The following is a 16,765-nucleotide window of genomic DNA, read 5'->3' on the forward strand; positions in this document are numbered from 1 at the left end:
CACGGGACTCCTGAGCTCATTTATGACCCGTGTCTGTCCCTGTCCCCTCCTCCCCTGACCCAGACATGTGCAAGAGCAACCCAGGTTTCTGTTTCACTCAGTTTCCTGAGGAGTGAGAACACGGTGCAGGTATTTTTCTGGGGACCAATTACTTTTAACACAGGGCATTTACAGGTTTGAACATAAAGTATTTCATTAAAGAAAATGTGAATTGAAAATGACTGTTTGGAGTCTACTGTCATTAACAGTCACTGTTTCTGTTCAATTAAGCATGCCCAGAAAGAAGGTTGTAACTACATTTTATTGTGGAAATACCTGGTCTCCTACAAATGGTGGGTGAATTTCCATTGGGGCTTATGCTGTATTTATGATATAATAAAACTATTATGTTTTCAACTTTCATTCAATAATTGTTTGTATTTATACACAAGAAACATGCTCCCTTTTTATACAAAAGACATCCCAGACACTCTCTGACTTTTATAAGTGCTTGTTTTTCCATGACTGTATGATGTGTTTATATGTGCAGTCATAAACAATTGACTTAGGATTTCAAGACCTTCAAGAGGATTTTGACGAGGTTTTTTTAAGTGATCTGTGCTTCCAGGGTTCTTTTAACTATATTTTTTAAATGAAGAAAAAAATATATTTCAGATTGTAATTAAGTATATGTTGTGGAGGAGTGTAAAGTAAACAAACATATTTTCTAACAAACTAAAAGGCTTCCAGGGAAACCTTTTCTTTGGGTATTTTAATTCTGCCATCAATAGCATTTTTAAGCTACCAGACATTTAAATTATTTGTGTTTCCATTTGTGTCTGTTTATTGAAAAAGCTTCCCTTCCTCTCAGCTAAAGCTCTAACTCAGGCACCTAATTGCACATATTCGTTCTGAATTAAAAAAGAATACAAATATAAGGTTTACAAGCTGGTATCCTTTATACTTTGCAATACCTTCTTCACAGGTCAGGCTATTGAAACAATGCTTAATCCCTGAGCAGGATACTACTCAACCTGGGTAAAAAGAGCGTCACAATATTATGCTAACAGTGATAACATTCACAAAACAGATATTATTTACCAGAAAATGAAAAATTATATCAATATTTAAAACAAACAAAAAAAAATTGACATACACTTAGTCATGAATTGCAGAAGGCAAACGTAATGCCTGACCCCATCAAATACGTAATGAGAACAATGAGAGCAGACATTACCAAATAACACAGAGAAAGGTCAAAGAAACAATGGTATCAAAACACTTGCAAATCATTTAAGCAAAATCTAGTTTATTGCAGCAGTTTAAGTAAAACCATGTTATAAAATACAGGGTCTGTATGTTTTCCTTCAAGTGCCTGCTTCCACTACTTGCCGAATAGAAATACTGAATTGCCAGCTGAGATAAACTTTTGATTATTTTGCTTAATTATCACAAACATGTGTTCACCAACAAAGCCAAAAATACATCAAAATAAAACCTAGCTAGAGTTTTCAGTGTGGAAGCTGATTTTTTTGATTGGGAATTCCAGCATTTCTTGGACAAGCCTTTACTTTTTTTCTCATACTGCAAACATTTCAGTTTACTTCTAAAAGTGGTGTTAATTCACATACATATAAATTGCTGGTTTGATAATTTCTTTCTGCCCTTTACCCTCCAATGTCCTGCTCTCAGTTCATCTGTTTGTTGCTGCTTCTCAGAATTCCCTCACAGAGGTACTCAGGACAATTTCTGAGGCTCACTAGTCACTTTGGTACAAACCTCTTGAGAAAAAGCAGTATTTGATGCAAGCATCTGCAAACAGCATAAGATGGGTAGATTCTAGATTTACTCCAGAAGAGTAAATAAGCTCATCATTTCAAAATGAGAGTATGGGATGCTGATTTTTGTTTTGCTGATTGTTTGTTTGAAGATGGAACTTACCTTTTTCAACTGCGCTTCCAACTTACTACACTCTTCTTTCTTTTGTTCTATGGCTATTTCTAAAGACTTAAGTTTGGAGTCTCTTTTCAGCCCTGCTGAAGCCAATGAAGATGCATGTTCTTTGAGATCGATTAAACTAGACTGGAAAACGACCAAGAGTAAAAAGTTAATTCCTAGTCACCAGGACCCTAACTCATTGCCAACTTAGCAATCACTTGGATCCTGTTCCCCCTCCCCCAAGAAGAGTTGACTCAAAGATAATCATTGATAGCAAAAGACACCGTTTTGTGGGTACAGCTGGAACCACAGGAGCTGGCATGCAGTGAAACATGGAAACATTCATAATACAGATGAGCTCGTGTCATACTCTGGAGGTACAAACACACTGAAAACTATTTCTCTAACTGACAAACAGAAACAGGAGCAGCAATGGAATATCTGAGCCTAGTGGAAGCTTAGGTAAAGGACCAAGTAGAGATTACAAGACACAACTGTGTAAAAACTGAAGCAATATTTTATGTACAAATGAGGACTGTGAAGAATGCTTAAAAAAACAGCAGTTCTGAAACTGACCACTGAAGTGGCAGAATTTCAGTACTTGACATGATTCAAGAGTAATCCTAATGCACTTTCTTTCATCATAATGACACAGATAGAAGAGCAGAGTTTTTAAGAAAAGACTGACCTCTTTTTCTGTCAATTCAGCTTGTAAAGCATTAACTTTCTCCTTCAGGTCCTTGTTTTCTTTTTTATAAGATTCAATTTCTTCAAGTCTTTCTCTGTCGTCTCGATCCCTTTGCTCCTTCAGACGCTCTATTATTCTTTCCTAGCACGGGAAAGAATTGCAAAATGGAAAAGTTGGGAATCATTTTGAGAAAAGACAGAATTAAATTTGTTTGCATTACATAGCACTTTTTAAAAAAAAATCTTCAGAAGCAGAGAATGGTTAATGGTATCAAAGTCAATGCAAGATTTATCTAGATTTCAAAATCATAAGATCAAGGTTTTAAATACTTGATAACAGTAACACAGTCCAGGAACTTCATTAAAGAGCTATACTGATATGAACATGTTTAGTTTTGTGATAGATGTGGAAAGATATTCACTTCAATAATGTGTTTCCTGTATTCATAAGTGATTGAAGTATTGAATAAAAGTCCAAAACAGGCCATGACTAGTTTCCTCAGAGGCCATGACTCTTTTACTCGGCTTAAATTTTGTTATTACTCTACAGTGCTTGCAATAAGTTGTCAAGGTTTCAAATCTAATTGGAAATCAATCACTTGCTAACTATAAGTAACTTACAGCTCACTTGTATTATATGTTGAGACGTCAAAAAAACAGATGTCCAAGACACAGAAAAAGTATCCTGATACAAATTAAGAAATCCAAAGGAAGGTTTTCTCTGTCTAATTAACAGTAACCCTACAGACATTTTAACTCATCCATGTTTTTGCATATTTTGCTGATTTCCAATTGCTATCACAAGGCTTGCTGAAAATCACCAGTCATTGACTGGGTGATTAATTCAAAGGGTGAAATGTAAAAAAGCAGATGCAGTAGTATGGTTTTGTTAAGCTCTGATTAAGTTCTACAAAATCACATCCTATCAATACTTGAAGGACGCAAATACTAATCAGAGAGAAATAGTTAGGGTACAGTGAAATAGCCACTAGAATTGCACTTCAGCTGGGAGCAGGTCTTTAAGCAGAGTATCAGGAGAACTACTGGTACCATTTGGGCAGTGGCAGTCAGGGGGGCAGTAGAAGCAACGTAATTTAGGTCCTGCACCTGGGTCAGGGCAATCCCAGGCATAAACACAGGCTGGGCAGAGAACAGACAGAGCAGCCCTGAGGAGGACGACTTGGATGCATACAGTGACAAAAAGCTCAACATGACTCAGCCATGAGCACTCACAGCCCAGAAAACCAACTGTGTTCCTGGGCTGCATCCAAAGCAGCGGGGCCAGAATGTCACAGGGGGTGACTCTGCACCTCCATCTGCTGACACCCACCTGGAGAAGAACTGCATCCAGCCCTGGGGCCCAACATAAGGACACAGATGTGTTGGAGAGAGTCCTGAGGCTGCTCTAATGGAAGGCGTCCCTGCCCACAGCAAGGGGGTTGGAACTAGATGATGATCTTTAAGGTCCTTCCAATCTAAACCTATGATACTAAATAACTTCAAGGTTACTCCTAATAATGAAGAATATAAATTCTTAATTCCTTGAATATTAATATTAAAATGCCAGCCTCCATAAAGTGGAATAGTTTAATCATCATAAACATTCAGATTCCACCTGGTTATATTCAGGATTAGTTTTATACCTACTCTTTCTTGAAGATTTATTTACCCAAATGATTTTTTCATCTATAACAAATTAAACATAACACTATTTCATCTTTTTAATGAACAGTATATTTTTTTCTCAGTCAATCACAAAAGAAGACTAATTTATCTGTCAGCTGCATAAGGCTAAATGTCAAAAATGTGTTAAAAGGCCCTAATATACCATGTTTTACTTGATTAACAGCTAACTTGCAGAAATCCCAACAATGTGTTCCTGTTTCAGTCTTATTTGCATTGGCCAGCTTTCCTTATGCACTAATCTGGGACCTCACAGGTCTAATCTATTTGCACTTTATCACAGAAGCAGGAACTGAATTGCACCAGCATATAGCTCCACTATCAGACATACTCCATTGCTTATCTGCTGTATGCTGCTACAGTAGGACCAACTTTATAAATATCAGCTTCATGAAAGCAACCTCTTGAGCTGCTTTGGGCCAGTCCAAGAGCTGAGATATTCTTTGAAAAGTTTCTTGTTATAACATCAAGGAAGCTGATAGCACTTTTGCATAGTCTGATTTTCAAGCTTCTTTTTCTTTTTTTTTAATTGCAATGTAATCCTTATTGTTGTTGTTGAGAATGCCCAGTGCTTACAAAAGGCTCTGAAATTAGGGAAAAATAGCTGAATGAATATATTTTGCTGCTTAGTTCCAAAATTAACTCAAATGAGAATGAAGTTGATTTGTTTCTGATTCCTGACGTGAGGACAAATCATACCAGCAATGTCATCGGAAAAACACTAAGATTAAAAGAAGTCCATTTCAGGAAAATTTGATGTTGTTTTATGATGTCTACATTAATTTCTCATTTAGTGTTCCCAAGATACCTAATCACTAAATAAGAAAGAAAATCAAGAGACAGATACTTGGAAAAATCTATTTTCATAAAGAATAAGGAGATATGTTTTCTAATTCAGAGCCAAAATCTCAATCTGTGTATTTTCAAGAAAAATGCAGGAAAACATTTGAGTTTTGGACTTTAAAAATAGCTTTATAAGTCATTCATATCATATGATCGTGTTTTAGTTTGTTTTTCTTCCTATAGAAGCTAAGAAAATTAGATTCCAGTAAATTGTGGTCAGCTAAACTGGTATGAATAAATTTTATTTCTACTTTTATTTTTAAAAGAGGTTCCCATGATGCTCTTGAAGAATTTTATTCATTATTTTCAAATTAAAATTCTAAGAACTATTGAATGGACAAAGAATTAATAAAAAGCAACAAACAGCCTAATCTCAAAGTATAAACCAAAATTACATAGTTGTAAAGTAGGCCTGATACAATTTCTAGAAAGAAAACAAACAAAGTACACAAGCAATGCTTTGCCATGGAAATGGAAATCAGGTATTCTTTAATGAAAGCATCATCCTTTCTTGACAGCACTACATACTGAACTGATAAAAGTATTTCTATTGATGCACTTGCTAAGAAAAAAAATCACAAGGGTTCTTGTTTTGTTCCATTTGGACAAACCCCTACTCCATATTTCTACCAGTATTTCCAGTGGAAATATTTAATAACTACTGATAAAGTTTGTAGGTCTTAAGAATGCTACTGCAGAGAGGAATAGGATAAGAAAGTTACTGAGAGCAGTTAGGATGAATTGGGAAGCTGGACACAGAAAGGAATGAGGCATGTCTGTAAACATACACTGTCAAAGTATTTAGCTGCCAGAGAACAGAAGAAAGCCAGGCATAATTGTCCATTTGGAATTTTTAGAAGATGGCTACTGCCTTCTTTCAATGTGTAAGTACATCTCAGAAATCACACTTAACATTGTAAAATCTGCCCTTCCAAATGTGGCCTTCAATGGACTTACAATGGAAAAGAAATTGAGGGTGATTATCTCTGTAAAATAAAACAATCAAAATCATACAGAGAGATGCTTTTACCTTGGAAACTTTCTCCTCATTGTGTCTCATGCTCTCAGACCAAGCACCCTGTTTTTCAAAAGCTATCTGAATCCTAACTCTGCAGTTGTTTGCCTCCTACTCCTATGCAAGCCTGCATTGTGACAGTCACTCTGCTTCCCAAAGGACTGCTTTAAAAACCCCTCAGCTGCCTCTATGGGCATTTTGGGAAAGTGACTAATGCAGAAAAGATAGTTTACAAGGAGAAAAAACAGGTTAAAAAGTACTTTCTGTCATTTTTTATTTATATGCTGTGAAATTGATGAACACTTTGTCCAGATTAGCAGTGAAAGATTACAGAAATGTGTCATTTTACTGTGTAAGTGCTGGATACTTATCCACATGAATCAATACTAATGACAAGTTTTTTCACTGTTGTTGACCAAGCAAATGCTAGGAAGGCAATTAAACACAAGAAATAAAAAAACTGGCATTAACATTGTAAGTGTCAGTGCCAACAGCACAGCGGCATTTTCAAGTGAAATACAGTCATAAATACCTTCATAGGATTACAGACTGCAGAATGGCACATATTACTTTAATTAGTCACACTCACCTGTTCAGATTTAAATGGTATATATAAAGATCTGTGAGCTGCAAAATGTGGATACTTGTACAAATTTTTTGGGCATATAAATTCACTTGCATTACCTCGTATTCAAAGTTAACTGAAAGAAAAAACCTGACCTCACTTAAACTGGTAGGAATGTTGCCACTAATTTAAACAGTCCAGATTTATCCCTTCTCCTAGGCATAGAGTTTATAAAGGGAAAAAAAGTGAATTCTCAACTATTTTTTTAATGAGACACAGTTTCCCTTAAAAACGAAGTGTAGGAAAGCAATAGTGCTCACAGCAAGCCAAGGTAACTGTTGATACTGCCACTTGCTCTTGGCCCTTCAGTTAGGCCCTGCTTAATGGACAAAAGAACAGGATAAACAAGATCACAAAGACAGAAAAATGCAAAAACTCTACCTTCTTTATGTCAGGTGTCCAATGCCTTTCAGTTCTTTCAGGGAACAACCACTCATCTCATTGACTAAGGGAAAATCTCCCCATGCCCTGGGCCATTTTCTCCAAGAGCATTCCAAGGACATCACTCCTGCCCCTCCAAGTCCTGTGTCAGTTCATCCCCTGGCAGCCACTCCCTGCTCATCCTACCAGAACAGGGCCACCTGCTTCCGTGACAAGGCCCACAGGCTTTGGGACAGCTGTCAGGCCAACTTAGAAGAACATTTTCTGCACAGGCTTCACCCACAAGAGCACCACAAAAAGCTTTTCATGAGAAGACATTACCTTTTCTGATAGAGCTTCCTCTAAGGTTGCTAGTGCTGTGTCTGTGTTACTGGAATCTGTCTGCAGCGACTTCACTCTGTCTTTTAGATTAGTTAGTTGTTTGTCTTTGTCCCTAAGTTGCTCCTGTAGATTTTCAATCTGAAAATAAAAACATTATAATGATCATCAACCTTGTCATAATGTTCCAAGAGGGACTTGGATGCTGAATGCATACATATCACACATATGAAACACGGGCCCCAGTATACTGCCAGGTTTGTACCTGCTATATCATCACCAGTTTGAAACTTCAGTCCTTTCTATTTTGCTTTCTTTTGCTGAAGAAGTATAATTTTCTAATAAAATAAAGAAAAAAATCTCAATGCAGTCAGGCATTTTATTATTTAAGTATTTTCTGATATTAATCACTCTAGTTTAAGGTACTGCATTATCTCAGTAATTCAAAGTATGCCTGGAATTACCCCTTTAGATTATTCTAGCTCAATAAGAAGGACAAAGAAAGGGCAAGGCAAAGCAAGTTGAGTGAGCCTCAAAATGAGGAAGAAGAAAGATGCTAACCTGCCTATCTAAAAATCTCTTCTTCCATGATGCCCTGCTGTAAAGAAAACTCACCTGGGCAGAGATCAGGATGTTTATACTTAAAAAGGCCAAACCCACAAAAAAACAAGCAAAAAAAAAAAGCAAAGGCCACCATTTCCATTCACTTTCTTCATCTCCATGAAGATTAAAAGTATGTCACTCTATTTTGGATATTTTAACTGCTTTAATTAGATCTGGTTCTTCATCTAGAAAGTATTTGAACACATTGCTGAAGTACCAATAAGCACACTTGTTTGTTAAACACGTCATGATTCATAGTGGTTAAATCAGGAAGAGCTAAATCACAAAAGTTTTGCACAAAAAGTTGTCCACAGAGCGATGTGGACTTTGGAAGCAAACGTGAATAAAAGCACTCAGCTTCTGATTGTCATGGCAATCCCCTTCTGCAGCTGTAAGGCACTTGGACCTCTGGGCAGAATGCAGGGGGGATATGTATTATGTCATATGTGCAAAATGTCATTAATTGCCTGTCAGAAGCATCCACCTCCCTCCATCCTGCACTCTCAGTGCCACTCACTATTATGCACAAACTGGCACAAACCCAAGGTTTGTTACTTAAGACTTTGCACAAATAAATAGTAACAAGAAAATTAACTGGTCTGTTATTTTAGTATGCCACTTTATATAATATGAGAAAATATGCCAAAATCCATAAAGCATCATTTGTTCAAAACTGGTTTTAAATACGTTGTCAATGTTATACAAATTATTACTGTCAACAGATATTCAAATGCTTACTTTCATCAGTGATTTTTCACTTTGGATCACGTTCTCTTGCTACTGAAATGAATTCAGTTTTCCTGTTCATTTTATAATGTAATGTTTTTTGGGTTTTTTTTCACATAGCCAATATCTTTCCATTTAAAGCAACTCAGATTTTAACAGAAGCAGGAGCCTTTACAGTTACTGTTAAACTGTATTTAAAGATTTCTTTACAAACCTGAAGTTGAATTCAATGCATGTGCAGTTCTGCAGAAGTCAACAACTGTGTCAATAAAAATTTGATCTCCGTATGCAAGAATGCACCATCATCATCAAATACACTTTAATTTGGGGCACACCTTGGTAAAAGTTCTCCTCCTACTACATTATAAAAGTGCAGGAGAAAAAATCCTGAAGTTTTGACATCATATATATCTATAATTAACAAGTCATAAAATCTACAGTACAGCTGTGTGCACTGTATGAAGTGTGCTTTTAAAGAATTAAATTTTAAAAGAACTTAAATAAAAATTAAAATAGAATTTGAAAGTAAATTTGGAGGAGCACAATTCAATTAGAAATTCTTTATAGTATGGCAAATACAAGTCTTGTACCTTTTTTCTTTTTCCTTCTTTTTTTTTTTTTTTTTATATACATAGTTTGGTATATCAGATTACTGCTATGAGCCAAAGATTCCACTTGCTGTGTAAACTATAAAATACTAAGGAATATATAGAAAGGTCTTTTTGGGAAGACCTGACACAGAATAGCTTACTCTTGTGAATGACCTCTTGCAATATTTTTCTTCGTGTGTATATTTTATACAGATACAGAAACATGATACATGTGTTAATGAGTTAAGAACTTTTTATTTTATGGCATGTGTATTAGTCACATCTAAAATTACATTAACTGGCATTCAGAGGACTGCACACTATGTTTCTTTCTTTACTTCATCCAAGTATTAATGATTCCAACAACTACCTCATGACACCCTGTGGAATACTTAAGCAATTGCACGTTTCAGCTTCACCAAAACAAATTCTCAAGTAAAAGGGAAATAAAACAGGAGAGTGAATATTGATTACATGTTCTTTGAAACAAAGTTAAGATCTGGTCCTTTATTATCATCAGCTTGACCTACCAATTCTAGGCACCCTAAATTAAAGTACTTATTTCCTATGCCCAGTGCTTATCTGAATTCCACAGCATTTACACTATTTCCTTCCTCTTAAAACTAATTGAAAATATGAGCCAACCCTTAACCAAGAAAACATGTTCTAAAATTATTCAGCATTTACAAAATTCTTTCCTCAGAGGTAAAAGAGAACAGGCAGCAAATTAAAAACATCCCCATTGAATCACAACTGCTTTAAAATAAGTCACTCAATACACACTCCATAGATAAAATAAGAGGAAAGGACCTAATTATTCTTCTATTTGTGCTATATAAATCTGAAGGAAATACTTTGATGGGAACAGGACCACACTGGGGTATGTGAAAGCAGAATCAGTACCACAGAGTATTTGTTTGTTGGGATGGGCACAGGATCAGCAAAGACCTTCTGACACAGAGAAGACTTTACGACCAGTTAATCACAGAGTTCTCTCAAAAAGATTACAGGAGACAAAGAGATTGAGCGGTCTCAAGTGCTAAAATCTTGGAACACAAGATATGATTTAGCTCTTCCTGAGTTTTTTAAACCCAGAAAGAACAACAAACCCCCTGGTAACCTCTGTCATTCTCCAACACACACATATATTTGGGTAGAAGCATATATGTAAGGATACAATTGTATTATTGAATAATGACTTTTGAGCATGCCTGAATTCAGTTTATGGCAGGGACTGTTAAGACATTCTCAATCCTCAAGCACTTATATATTTTTTTCTGATAGGAAGTTAGTTACTGTTAAGTTTTGTCAACATCTATTTCTTACCTCTGTGAACTGCTATGTCCCTGTGCCAGGATGAAAAGAAACTTCTCTATTCTTTCTGTATTTCAGAAGGTGTGGCTATTCCCAGGGCTTAAGCCAGACTTTATTCCTTCTTTTAAAACAATACCCTTACAGATAAATGTCTTTCCTATGAGGCATCCTGTCAATAAACCTCAAGTGCTAATCTTGTCACCTTTTGGCGACGGTCTCAGGAATGCTTATTAAACACTCAAGGGATTAAATTAAATCTCACCTGCAGACAGGCTTTCAAATTCTCCAGTAACACAAGTTCTCAAAAGAAAATTCCTTTCATTATCAAAATTAAGGTACTGTACTATGGCACTTGCAAGAAAATTATATAATCAAAGAAAATGTTCCATGCTGTAACAATTTGCCTTCAGAGATATACATTAAAGTATAAGCGTTTAAGAACCTGTAGGAGAGAAATTACCTAAGACCTCTTGGGCCTAGCTAATGAAACCATAAAGCCATATATTTCAACTTAGCTGCAAGTATTTCCCTCTCTGTTCTGTATTTGAGTTTTAAATAACTCAGACAATAAGTATTTTGAAACAATGGGGTATTTTACCCCTAAAGTTGATTTTGCTCTATTCAAAATTTCTATAAGCAGAAGTCTTTGAGATTTTTTTCATAATGAAGCACAGACCATGTCAATTCCAGTGAAGTAGATCAACAATATAATATTAGTTTGACTTAAATTTTAAATTGAAACCCAGGGGAGAAAACAGAACTTTTGCATGTATCATTTGCATTACTTCCCAAAAAAAAAAAAAAACACTTTGTATTTTAAGAAAACAAATCCTACTAAACAATTTCCCAAGTACTGTTACAGTCTACTTCAAACGAGTAATGGCATTACAAAAAAAAAAAGAGATTTAATCAACAGCATTCATCCAACATGAGCATTATCTATGACTACTTTAAAACTTAGTATTTGTTTTCAGACTTTAGCTTCTGCCTTATAGACAGATACCAAAAGACAAAAGTAATGTAACTATTATCAAAACAGAACAAACCAGGCGTAGTTCAAACATAAAAACTCTAAATGTCTACTTACACATAAGTTATTTTTATTAGTAAGACTCATGGTAAATGTTCTGGCTCATATGGTCCTTTTCAGAAACGTCTCAGGATGTCCCAAAACATGAAACCAGCTTTGGTAGTGACTCAGTAAAATAGATGTCCACAGACATCCCAACATCTCCTTTTGGTATGTGTGGATGTGTGAATGCTTAATTTGCAATGAAACACCCAGAAAAAAATGAAATCACTTTATCCTACCATGACTGTAAAAATATTACTACCTGAATAGTAACAGTAGACTTTATACAGAGGTGCAGTTTTTGGAAAGCACTATAGATTTTTAGCAAGAATTTTTTTACCAAATGGTGTACAGTTAATAAACATCAGATCAGATAAAATATTTTAAAATTAACAGGCTTTACAGCAGCTATTTGAGGTTTCAGTCTATGGAGTGAGAGGGGAAATTTTCCTTTGAGTCATGATATGACCTAAATGCAGTTCTTAGTTTAAGCAGAATTTCCAGTAACAAAATGAGCCCATTGAAGGACAATTTCTGCTTCAACAGTTTGACATCGCAGAATGCCTTTTGTCTTGAAAGAGACTGCCCCAAAAGTGCTTCCTCATCCAGTGCCAGTAACTTTCACTTTGTTTTTCTTCTTTTTAAGTAGGCAGACAGACAAGCATTAATTAGGAATATTTTTTGAAAGTAAAAAATCACATACTTTTAGATTCCAAAAATTAAAATAAATGTTATGTTGAAAAATTATCCTATAATATAAAACTCTTTAAAATATTCTAAAATAGGGGGTTGCTGCTTGCAGCTGAATATGTTCATTGAAGTGCAAGATTTGTACTAATCTTCTGCTTTACTAACGTAACTGGAAAAAAGCTTGTTAATCTTATAATGACGTGATAAAATACTCTTGGATTCCATAAGCAGATCTGATATCCACTAAAGTGCTTGATTATGTCTCAAAAGAATAAAGCTTCTTCCTGATAGCTGCCTATTACACAGTATGTTCTCAATTTAAAATATTTCCAAAGTGCCTTCCCGTTACCACCTTGCAAATTTGTATTTTCCAAATTGAAGTAATACAGCAGCATTTTACTTACTTCAGATTACAACATACCTCAAGGTTCAACAGTACTTTTTAGCTCTATATTCTTAGATTTTTTTTGCCCCACAAGGCTTTCTTAAACACCAGAGGTTTTAGATGGCCCAAAGCATATGGCCAGGTCAATCCTACTGGATTATTAAATCAGAGACAGTAAAGGTATTTTTAAAGCTGTCCATAAATATTACATAGCCCTTTGAGTTATGTAAAAGAACATTTTCAACGATGGATATGGTGTGTGCCCAAGGAGAAAGCAATCTCCAGTTCAATAGGTCTGCAAGGTTTCTACAAAAAAAAAGATTGATCTGTCTGGAGACATTTTACCTCCAACTGCCTTCAGGAGGACAGTTCAAAGTGCCACAGTGCAGCTGCAAAGTGATTGTCACAAAGGAGCTAATGGAGCAAGTGCTGCTTCAGACATCAGCCCTCACATCAGCCCGATGACAAGAGACTAGAGCAGTGGCATGAGCTGGTAGTCACCCCACTGCCACCTTCCCAGCCTAATCCAAGCAGGAAGAAAATAATCCTTCTGAAGCCTGCTCTACTTGACAAGCTTAAAAAATAGAAATATACATAAGACCAGAATAGGAAATCAGAACAAAAAAAAGGTAACCAGAGCGTTTTTCCTGATGTACACTTACACTGTTTCCCACCAAAGTTACAGCAATTCAAAACAACGCTTTTTCCACTTCTTTAAACTCTTATTTTTGCCCTTAGGATCACATAGCTGATCAGATTAATACTTGGGTTTGAAAACTTAATTTTATGGCTGATCATTATTTTTATATCTATATTCTATATGCATAAATTATTATATTCTATACATTTATTTAAATTATTATCCACATGGCGGTGTCCATTTTATCCAATGCAGAAGCATCATCTTCCTTTTTCCTTTGTTTGAAGTTGCTGATTTTTACATGCAAATTGACTAAAGTAGCAGCAAGTGCTTTGGGCCAGGAGGATGTTAGTTTACACAGTGTTTAAGCAAAATAAGGCTTCAAATTCTAATTGGTGTCTAATTGAACACAAAAGCTGTAGTAGCAACCAATTATAAAGAAAATATGAGACAAACAAAAGCAAGTTTACAGAGATGCTGATATCTAGAGATGGGAATTTTCACAGAATGAAGAAAATAGAATAGGCAAAAAGAAGGGAAAGGTATAAAACCTATGATGAAGTAATTAGCACTGACAGCAGAATCACAGCTGTGGGGTTCTGCCACCTGCACAGCACTAAGAGTTGCCTTTATATTGTATCTTACTAAAAATGTCACATTCTCTTACAACAAATCTCTGTCCTAAGAAGTAAGTAATTTAGGAATACAGGAATATTTTAAGATCTAGAAGACATTCTTGCTATAAACAGTTTAGTCCCATATGTTCACTCTGACTATCCATCCATTTGATAGTCTACTCAACACATCCACCACAGTATAGCCATAAAGCTGCAAACACAAAAAAATGGTATTAATGAAGACATGAAATTTACATTGATATCAAGCTTCTGAACAGATGTTCCACAGTAATTAAACTTTCCTAGAGTAGGCTAAGGAAAGCAATTAAGTCTGTGGTAGAATCCAAAGATCTACTCACATAACGTGCAAGTATTTTCCACGTCATTATTTGTTCCGTATGATTCAGTTTGTTAAATGCATCAGCTGAGGATTAGAGAAATCTCAGGGAAAACAGCACAATACAGAAGCATAAAGTATTATTACAGTAGGTTAAAAAATCCAGTTGGATTTGAAGTTTACCTAAATAGAAAATACATATACCCTATAATTTTGGAGAGAGGAAAAATATATATATAAAGAAGGAAAAGAACCTATGAACTGTTGATCACCAGGGTAAAAAGTATGTCATTTACTGGGACATGCAGTAATATTCTCTGGACAGCACCTGTTATATGTGACTTGGCAAAAATTGTCTTTATTCCAAGTTCAGAAACATCAACATACTGTCTCATACACATAGAAACTGAGAGCATCCTATTGCATCAATAAATAGAAACAAATGCAAGTAAAATTGGAGATCAATAGTGTTAAGTATTTTTTCTTCTTCTTCTTCTTCCAAAACAAGCGTGTATGTTTTATTGTGCAGTCACTGAAGGAAATAGTTCATCCATTTTTTACTTACTGTGAGATTCTAGATCCTTCCATAATACGGGATTCAAAGGTACAGGTACAGGAAGGATTCAGAGGACTCAACAAGCATTAAGAAAGAAGAGGTGTGCACTGAGCTTTCATACAGAGAGTAGAAGAGAACTCCCCCAGGGCTGCTTAGGGAAGAGCTCTGCCCTCAAGTCAGCTGATACTTTTACAGGGCTATAAAAGCAGGTCAGTGGGCAAACGAGCCAAGAGAGGAGAAGGCTGTCACACAGAAAGGAGCTCCTGGACTGAAAGCTTGGCTTCTGTTGCCAGACTCCAGCTGAGAAAGAGCTGGAACTTAATGCTAAAATTAACCTTCACCAGGAAGCTAGCCAAAAGAAGCCTGGGCTGATAATATCCACTTGTGTATCTGGAAATACTCAGTCTCTGTCTCCTTCTCCTGAGGGGCCAATAAATTCACTGAACAAAACAGCTTGACTCTTGGACTCTTCTAAGCAGACTCACAATCTTGTGAGACATCCATTGAAAAGCTTTTGCTCTCATTATATGTATTTACTGTGATGTAATTCAGAATGCAATAGGTATTTTCCGGATAGTAAATACAGAAATACAAAATAGACTAACACATAATTCCATTTATGACAAGAGGAGGCAGACATTCATTCTTAACAAGCTAATGCTTCTTATAATGTCTGTCTGTATATATGAGGGTCAGATTTTCAAGCTGGGTTGGTTGGGTACCTACATCTCACAATATTTTACGAGTTACAGGCTGATTGCCGAACTGTTTCTGAAGTCTAGCCCAATTTGCTCATTGAGAGCACCTGAACTACTTGTCAAAGTTAACCATGAAAAATCATACCTTTCTGCTCAATCCCACATTTCTGGTGCTTGAAAACATATGGTGATATTTTACTCCTGGCCAGTTTTGTACCATTTGGTGTATATGCCTATAAAATAGCCTATGTTGGCTTACACAAGAACTTTTAAAGAAGACTTTGCATGAAAATATGTTACATTGTGTCATATGCCAGTGAGAGAAGTACATATACTTTAATATACTGTAATGTAAATTCACATGGAGGAAAAAAAAAAGCTGCTTTGGCATTCTTACACTTTTAATACAGATCACTGAAGTTGAATGTGATTTTTAGTGTGTATCTTGTCATTCCTACTATGTCTGTATCAATTGGGAAGACTTGGGGGCCTCTGCCCAGACTGAAAAGTTACAGTACATCTCATAAAAAAGTTAACAGATGGTGAGAAGAGAGAGGCAGCTGACAAGCTGTACAGACAAGTGTTGGGCAACAGAGAACACTGAAAAGGGAAGCTACAAAAGAAATAGAGTAAGAACAGGCACCTCCAGAGGCTACAGAAAGAGAGTAGGAGCCAGTTAGACAGTAGCTTGGGAAGTTTTCCAGAGCAATGAACACAGAGATATCAAAAGGCTGGACAAGGACAGGGAGTAACAAGAGGTGTATGTTGTCTGCAGTGCTTTAAAATACAGAAATATTTAAAGGGAAATATATGTATAGAAAAGGAAAAACAACATAAGATGTAAAATAGATGACCAGTCTTGTTCTGATTTAGTTTGGATATCCAAAGCATTACAAGAAAAACACTAAAAAGCATATTACCTTACTTTTAATTAAAATTATTTCACTTCATAATGTGTTATTAAAATCAATGTAGTTATTAAAGAGCAATATAGTCATTTTACATCCCCAGGAAAATTATTAAGATAGGAAAACAGAGATAGGTCCAGAAAAAAAGATTTCGCTAACA

At 35.7% G+C, this 16,765-nt stretch overlaps 1 protein-coding gene across 14 annotated transcripts in view; it reads right to left on the reverse strand.

Moving 5' to 3' along the window:
- ERC2 (ELKS/RAB6-interacting/CAST family member 2) overlaps positions 1-16,765 on the reverse strand; it is a 431,010-nt gene that overhangs the window by 263,248 nt on the left and 150,997 nt on the right. For 11 of the 14 annotated variants that reach the window (XM_039558888.1, XM_039558887.1, XM_039558889.1 and 8 more), the window contains 3 exons: positions 7,473-7,610; positions 2,606-2,746; positions 1,921-2,061 (listed from right to left, as the gene is read on the reverse strand). In XM_039558888.1, coding sequence (XP_039414822.1) covers positions 1,921-2,061; positions 2,606-2,746; positions 7,473-7,610 — 420 coding nt within the window. The remainder of the gene's footprint in view (positions 1-1,920; positions 2,062-2,605; positions 2,747-7,472; positions 7,611-16,765) is intronic. The other 3 variants (XM_039558900.1, XM_039558899.1, XM_039558898.1) reach the window with 1 other exon arrangement.

This window comes from Corvus cornix, chromosome 12 (assembly GCF_000738735.6).
Source record: "Corvus cornix cornix isolate S_Up_H32 chromosome 12, ASM73873v5, whole genome shotgun sequence".
NCBI classification, from domain to species: Eukaryota; Metazoa; Chordata; class Aves; order Passeriformes; family Corvidae; genus Corvus; species Corvus cornix.